Raw genomic sequence first — 8,593 nt, forward strand, 5'->3', positions numbered from 1 at the left:
CTGCTCTTCCATCTCGGAAGGCTCTTGTCATTATGTACCATTACCTGTAATAGTATACTCTGAACTGGACAGAGACAATTCAATATAAGCCTCTTACTGTTCACCCACTCATTCAATACAACGTGTGTCATTTACAGCCCTTAATTCTAGTATTTTGAATGAATGTGTTTATGTCTGTGGGTGTGCTGTTCATGTTGTGGGTGTAAGTGAGGAAGACTAAGGGATGCCCTGAAATTATAACAATTGATATTGGTGTTTTTACTGTAAACATATTGTCAGCCATGTTTTCTTTACTATGGGGCAGCTTGACTAAGGCCAATTTTAAGCCATCTAACCGGCCTGCAGTGTGTTTGTGTTACGCTGAGAAGACTCAAGCCAAGAAAGTGTAAACTGGTCTAGTGTAGTGTAAACTCCCTCAGCTCATTTAAGAGCAACTCTCTAAATCTTGTATGTTCATTGCTCTGGTTACCTCTGTGAGTTTGTGGCTTGAAAGTCTGTTGGATTGGTTGACCACACACACCTTTACATCTGGATTAGGTGGTATGTGTGGAGTGTAGCCATGGATTGTAACAAAGTACATTTACTCAAGTCTATACTTAATTACAAATTTTACGAACTTGTACTTTACTTGAGCATTTCCATTGTAAGATATTTTAAACCTCTGCTCCACGACAGTTTAAGAAATGGAATGTAGTTTTTACTTCACTTCAGTTATTTGAAGGCTAATGTTACTTTCCGGATGAACATTTTCCAAAAAAAACCTGTGGTAAAAATTAAGTAAATTTGAATACTGCACACTGTACAGTGAAGCAGAAACAGAGGTGGCAGTACAAACAGGACTACTGGCCTAGGTTTAATTACGCTTTAGGTGATAAAAACATCAATCAGCCCTGCAAAAGTAGGACTTATGATTTTCATCAACTAATATGGAGGATGCAGTATCAGACCCAACAATCTACTGTGGACACAGATGATTTTCATCTATTAATCATCATTTAGACAAGCTGACCATGACCCAGAAAATGCATCATTCCCTTTCCCTGTAGCTGTTTCGTGTCGGAAGCAGGACGGTGGGCAGGCAGACATTGAAGCTTGTTTTAAGTTTGCCAGCTCCATGCCGCCTCTCATCCAGCCCTGCCAGCTGCCCTGCCAGGAAGACTGTCAACTCAGCAGCTGGTCCAAGTTTTCCTCCTGCACAGCTGACTGTGTAGGTGTCAGGACCCGCAAGAGGATACTAGTGGGTGAGTGACAGTCTGTAACTTCAAGCTGCCTTCTAGATTATGTCAATTTTTAGATTAAGATCAGTGGATGTGAAAAACTGATTTTCAATTTTTACTTTTACTATGTGTAAAGTGAGACGTCCCAAATGTCCCTGTTCTCTTCAATATTTAAATTCCTGAAATGCCCAAATCAAGCAAATCTCCTAGTACAACCAATGCCCAATCCCAGTGTAGCATGTGGGGGATTGATGCCTTGTTCAACAAATATGATTCAACATGTGGCAAAGTCTTAGATATGTTAAGACTTAATGGGTTTTTTGCAGGCAAAAGCAAAAAGCGTGACCAGTGTAAAAACCACCAGATGTATCCCCTGAGCGAGACTCAGTACTGCCCATGTAACAAATACAACGCACAGCCTGTTGGCAACTGGTCGGACTGTATCCTATCTGAGGGCAGCCGCATGGAGGGTCAACCAGGCATGAAGGTCCAAGGCGACATCAAGGAGTGTGGCCAAGGATATCGTTACCAGGCCATGGTCTGCTATGACCAGGACAACCGCATAGTGGAGACCTCTCGCTGCAACAGCCATGGTGAGTTTCACAATGCTCAAATAACTCTGTGAATCTTTTAGGAACCCCAGACAGACATATTCAATTTGAAACCAGGAAGTTTTCCTGGAATTGCTGACAAATAATTAAATCCCAGTTGTAAATTCAAGCAAGCTTATGAGTTACAGCGTTTTACTTTAATACATGAAGTTTGTCTGTCAAGGAATGCATTGTAACAATGATTGTAACAACCTGTATGTATTAAACAACTTCCAGGCTAAACAAAAATCAAAGGTTATGCCTGACTTCCATATTTACACCGATGTACCAAGACAATGTAACACAAAAAGTTGAATTATATAAGGAATAAAACATTCTGTTCAATACAGTATAGCTCCTGAATGGCTTACCTGATCTGCTATGACCAGTAGCTAACATAGACTACTGAGCCAGTTTGGTGGTTTAACAGTTCTTCTACTATGTCTTCTCGTACACCACTAACCTGTAACTGCCACTTGTGGCTACAGGAGCTGATGTTAAGCAAAAGTTACAGTCTCACTTTAAGCTACAAAAGATTATCCAAAAGAACTACAGTGTAAACAGCTGGCCAGTGTGCTATATGTTTTGCACACTCACAAATGATGCACTTATTGTCCTGAACATATCTGGATTAGTTTTGCCAAGTAGTTATGAGTAATGTATATGCCCTCAGCAGGAATAGTGACAGTCCTGGTCATTTGTTCAAATGCCTGAAACAATCTACGTTTGCGTTTTCATTACAAGGTGGAAATTGTCAGATCTTGCCACAGAGAATGAAATTGATGTTTGGGCATTTGAAACATCAGACTTTAGAGATATTGGTTGACACCCTGTCTCATTCCGTTAGTTATTAACCCTGACAACAATAAAACATAGTTTTAGTTTTCTAATCTTAACAAATCCCAATGGTACAGGTGACAGACCAGAAAATGTTCATATGTATCATTTTTGTGAGGCTCACATTGTTTTTGAAGGCACTGGCAAATTACCTGTTTTGGTATAGCTACGAAGATGGTACTCGTCTTAACATGTGGACTTCAAAGAAGACAGACCCTGAAATGAGACACAGCTTGGAGACCTGAATTGTCTCCACCATGACTTTAATTTTAGACAGGCTCAAAGCAAACCCACCAAAATAGGTAGAAGTACAATAATAATAAGTAGAGTACAATTTTTCTTCAACAAGCAATCCCGTCCAAATATTTGGGATCAGTCAAGTTCTAAGATTGATCACAGTTTACCCAGCTCATTGAGTGTTACCTTTTATCAAAGTGAATTAGGACAACTCAGAGCTCTTTTTGCTGCCAGCAGCCCAAATCTGTCATGTTACATTTCTGTGAGCTGTATTCACATTCCAAAGTATATTCAATTTTCACAGTGCTGTCATATTCTGCATCTCAACCCTGGGAAAATACAGAACACATCAATGCACTTGGGAAAGCAGCTTGTCTGTGTTTGCCCATTCAGAAACCAGTCTCATTATGAGTCAGTTTTTTCCTCCTGGGATGGGGCTGCTTGATGATAACAAGCTCTAACTGTAATAAGATACTGGGCTCAGAGTTGGTACTGCTACTTGGTTTCTCTCTGATTTACGAGTCTTTGATTGGCTGTATAATGCCAGAGAGTATTGTCTGAGAAACATTGTAATTCCCTGCTCCTTCCTGCTGATATTACAGCTGGAGATTAGTGATGCTAGTGTGACCGCCACTCGCTAGAGGGCCACAGGAAATGATACAAGTGATGGTCAAGAACAGGCACGGACAAAGAGTTTTCCCCCAAGTTCACAATTTTTATTATTATGCAGCAAATAAACTAATAACATGTCTAAGAAACAACCTTTTTTAAAAATAGATACTAAGCCAGAGCACTACAAGGCGGCTGGGCACAGCCACAGGCACGGGGGGGGTCTGATAGCACAGAGCACCCACCTCACTCCGTGCCCAACACATGCACACACGCCAAAACTTAAAGGGAAAAACCATAAATTGTGAAGGACGTGCAATATTACCACTACACACACACACACACAATTAAAGGGTGTGAAGCTGGGGTGAGAAACTCTGAACACCGATCCCTCCACCGTCCAAGCGGCCACACTATCACCGGCCCTGCAGTACTCATGCAAAGAAAAGAAAACACAACAAGTTAAAAACCATACAAAAACAACTGCTGCAATAAATATATTAAGAAGAAAACCCTTGGGGGAAAATTAAGCGGGTTAAATGCCAGAGGGCTAATATAACAAAGGGACTAAAGAACTAACAAAAATCATTTAATACAACAGGAACGGGATACCAAAAGAATACAAAGACAAGTTGAACTAGTTAAACAAATGGAACAAAACAATAAAACAAAACAGAACAAAACAAAACAGCAGTGGCAGTCTGTCTCGACACAATTCACTCTACATGTGGTTCAATATGCAGGATACCCAGGAAGCAGGACCACACAATATGTGCACCAAACAGTATACCAGGGACCATGAGGAGGCAGCCGCAGAGAACAAGCCGGTCTGCCGGTTTAAATACACTGATCAATGAGGAAGTGGGTGGAGTTGGCCTGCTGTCTATCCTACAGTGGCCTGGGAGGGACATTCACTACTGGTCACAATCTGCCCCAGGGATTTAAATTGACGTCCCGACAATTTATCAAGACCAAGGCCTAAAGAGGGCTGGTATGGAAACAGCACTAGAGCCAATTATTTGTTAATTTGTAGCCCCCTCTGCCCTACTCCTCACTGATGCTGGCAGACGGTGGAGGTTAGAATGTTTGCCAGCGGTCTCACGGGTTGACTTTCTTACCATCTCTGGACGGGGGGCTGAAGAGAAGCTGGTACCTGCACAAGCTTCAAGGGGAACTGCTGTAGGGAGTAGAGGGTGCAGCACTGGGTCCACTTGATGTGGGGCCTGTATATTAACAGGCTGGGAATTCTCTGATCCAGGTGCACACCTGACTGCCACCCACAGGCCCTGCTCTTCGGCGTCGGGGCTTATCGTGGTTGGGCTCCGCCTTGGTGTAGGGCTGGGGAGAACATGGGACGCTGGTACAGGTTTAAGCATAGAACGGTGAACATGTCGTACCTCTGTCACCTTGTGTTGTGGGGCCACAGCATACACTGCCCCTCCTTGCTCTGGGGGTCTCACCACTTGGAAAACTTCAGGGGCCCAGGCGTCCTGGATTTTACACCTTCCTCGCTGAGAATGGTCCCTCAGGTAGACATGTTGCCCTGGTGGTAACACCTCCCCCTGAGCCCGTTGGTCTGCCCTGTCCTTTCGCTGGGCAGCAGCCTGTTTCATCTTCTCTCGGGCATTCTCCACTACCACCTGCAGTCGTCGCTGATGTTCCCGGACCCAGTTGCAGACTTCACCCGAGGTCGGCTCTTTTACACGACCCAGCAGGAAATCCACAGGCAGCTGGGGTTCACGGCCAAACATCAACATGAAGGGGGATTGACCTGTAGTTTGATGGGGTGTGGTGTTATAACTGAACACAGCCTGCTGGAGGTATTCTGGCCATCTGTGCTTCTGCTCAGCCGATAAGGTGCGAAGGAGATCATGGAGGGTCCGGTTAAAGCGCTCACACTGGCCGTTTCCCTGAGGGTGGTAGGGGGTGGTTCTGGACTTGCTGATGCCATACAACTCACACAACTGTTGGATGATAGTGCTTTCAAAACTGCGACCCTGGTCCGAATGCAGCCTTGCTGGAAAACCATGCTTGTAGAACCACTCCTTAGTTAACACGTCCGCCACTGTAGAAGCCCGCTGGTCTCGGGTGGGGACAACCTGGGTAAACTTGGAGAAGACATCAGTTAGCACTAGCACTTGCTCCCTCCCATCCCTAGCTGGCTCTAAAAATGAGAAGTCAATAGCCAGTATTTCATTGGGTCTGGATGCTAGCAAATGGCCCATTGGAGCTCGGACCTGTGGCTGAGTATTTTTAGCGACGCTGCATCTCCCACATGTTTGACACCATTCTTTGATCATTTTGCCCATTCCTGGCCAATAACACCTCTGCCGGATCAGCTCTGTGGTACGCTCGATACCTTGATGACCATGATGATTGTGTAGTTGCTGAAAAACCTCCCCCCTCAGACTCTCTGGGAGGACCAGCTGGTACACCCACTCTCCACCATCAGGACGCTGGTACGTCCTGTGCAGCAGCCCGTCCCTCATGGTGAGTCGATCCCACTGGCCCAACAACCCCAGCGCTGCAGGATGGAGCCTCTGTCTCTCTTCGCGGCCTGGCACCTGCCGCTGATGGAAAAAGGGGAGAAAAGCACTGATGGCTGGGTCAGCTCTTTGCAATGCTACCAGATCTTCGGTAGAACGCTCTGGAACAGCAGAGATGGCATAATGGACCGCCGACCCTGTGCCCACAGCAGCTCCTGGAACCATCTCCGGCACTGGGGTCCCAGGGCGGGCTGGGCAGGTCGCTGCTTCACCTTGGGATGGGTGTTGCCTAGACAAAGCATCTGCATTGCGGTTGCTGCGCCCTGGGCGGTACCGGACAGTATAGTCAAAAACTGCCAGCTCCCCCACCCAGCGCTGTTCTGTAGCACCCAATTTGGCAGTGCTCAAGTAACTCAGTGGGTTATTGTCTGTCCATACCATGCACTTGTGGCCCAGCAAATACTCACGAAACTTGTCTGTCATTGCCCATTTCATGGCCAGGAACTCTAATTTCATAGAGCTGTAGTTCTTTTCTGCAGGCTGAAGACTCCGACTGGCGTAGGCAATGGGTCTGACCTTCCCTTCCTGCTCCTGTGAAAGGACTGCACCCAGACCATCATGACTGGCATCCACCTCTAAAATAAAGGGAAGGTCAAAGTTAGCATAGGCTAATACAGGTGCAGACACCAACCTCTCCTTGAGCTCTCTGAAGCTGTGGTCGCACTGGGGGGTCCAGGAGTCAGCCAGAGTAACACCCTGACCTCGGCGGTTCTTTTTCCCTGTAAGCTCAGCAACTACTTTGTGGAGGGGGGCAGCCAACTTGGCAAACCCTTCGACAAAGCGTCTGTAGTAGCTGGCGAAACCTAGGAAAGACCTGAGTTCAGCCACCATCCTGGGAATTGCCCAGTCAGCCACTGCAGCAGTCTTCTTTGGATCTGTAGCGACACCTGCAGCAGACAGTACATGTCCCAAGTACTGTACTTGTTGTTGGAAGAAATGGCACTTCTCCAGCTTGGCCTTTAACCCCTCCTTCTGAAAGCGACCTAGAACTAAGTCCAGGCGGCTAAGATGCTCGTCCACTGTGGAGGAAAACACAACAACATCATCAAGGTACAACAGCAGAGAACGGCAGTGTTGGTCTCCAAACATCCGCTCCATCAGTCTCTGAAATGTACTAGGGGCATTGCATAAGCCAAATGGCATCCTTTGAAACTCAAAAAGACCAAATGGGGTGCAGAAAGCAGTTTTCATTTTATCTTGCTCTGTAACAGGGACCTGATGGTAACCGCTAGCCAAGTCGATGGTGGAGAACCACTGAGCTCCCGACAGAGAATCCAAGGACTCCTCAATTCTTGGTAGGGGAAAGGCATCCTTCCGTGTCTTGCCGTTTAGCAGCCTATAGTCCACGCAGAGTCTCAGGCTCCCGTCCTTCTTCCTAACCAAGACAATAGGAGAGGCATAGGGGCTACAACTTTCCCGAATGACCTTGCTTTCTAACAGGTGACGTATATGGGCCCTTACCTCGTCATAGTCAGAGGGGGGAATTCGCCTGTACCTCTGTCTAAGTGGGATGTTATCAAGTAAGGGGATGTCATGTGTCACAAGGTTAGAACAACCAAGGTCCAGGTCAGAAGCTGCAAACACAGCTCCATGTTCCAACAACATGGACCTAACCTTTCTCTGGTCTGGCTCAGAAAGGGCAGATAAATCCATGGACTGAATGTGCTCTCTCACTGGGCTGCTCTGAGCTGCTTGAGTGGAAACCGTAGCTGTGACCCCCCCCAACTTGTGCTCTACAGTAGTAACTCCTTCTGGCAAACTTACAATCTGTGCCTGACTTAAGAGTCCTATGGGGTGGCGTGGGTGTAAAAGGACGTCTGTCTCACCTACATTTACCACTGGCACGTACACTGTTCCCCTAGTGACAGTGACCATTGCTGGAGAGATTAACACACACTCAGGGAGGGACCTACCATCATCAAGTGGCTCAATCAATGCAGTACCTAGAGGCCCACTACAGCAAGAAGAACATGTCGCTGTAACCCACTTGACTGTACCCCTAGGTATAATGATGGGACGCCTACCTCTCACCCGGGCTAACCCTGTCTTGGCTTGCTTTGGATGAGACTGGACATGGTGGCAATGTTGTAGCGCCTGTTGCCACACGGCAGAGGCCTGCTGCATTATGGGGAGATCAAAAAGGTCAGGGCCGTGTTGGGTGAAAAGCTGCTGATAACACTCTCTAATCACATTCATGCTTAGGACCCCAGGGGCATCTGAGGGACAGTTGTGACCAGGAGGGTCTTTTATGATCAACACACCTCGCTGTGGTATAGCTTTTCCAAAGACTGTGACGTCCAACTCTACATATCCTACATAAGGAATTTCTAGGCCATTAGCAGCACGCAGCTGCAGCCAGCGGCAGGACCTAGGGGCACTCTGGAAATGTTGGAGGAAAAAGCTTTCAGTGATGGTTGTCACCATCGACCCTGTGTCTAGAAGGAGGTTAACAGGCACATCTCCTAGGCTAACAGTTACCTTGGGGCAAGGTGCTACGAGGTTAAGAGCAGCGGTCAGAGTAGTTGATCCCTGTACATCCGAGCCAGTGTTCTCCCCT

The 8,593-nt window shown here is 46.7% G+C and overlaps 1 protein-coding gene across 1 annotated transcript in view; it reads left to right on the top strand.

The window, feature by feature from the left end:
* thsd7aa (thrombospondin, type I, domain containing 7Aa) overlaps positions 1-8,593 on the top strand; it is a 201,387-nt gene that overhangs the window by 143,492 nt on the left and 49,302 nt on the right. The window contains exons 12-13 of the mRNA XM_056399169.1: positions 1,047-1,241; positions 1,544-1,810. Of these exons, the coding sequence (XP_056255144.1) occupies positions 1,047-1,241; positions 1,544-1,810 (462 nt within the window). The remainder of the gene's footprint in view (positions 1-1,046; positions 1,242-1,543; positions 1,811-8,593) is intronic.

This window comes from Seriola aureovittata, chromosome 16, assembly GCF_021018895.1.
Source record: "Seriola aureovittata isolate HTS-2021-v1 ecotype China chromosome 16, ASM2101889v1, whole genome shotgun sequence".
Lineage (NCBI taxonomy): Eukaryota > Metazoa > Chordata > Actinopteri > Carangiformes > Carangidae > Seriola > Seriola aureovittata.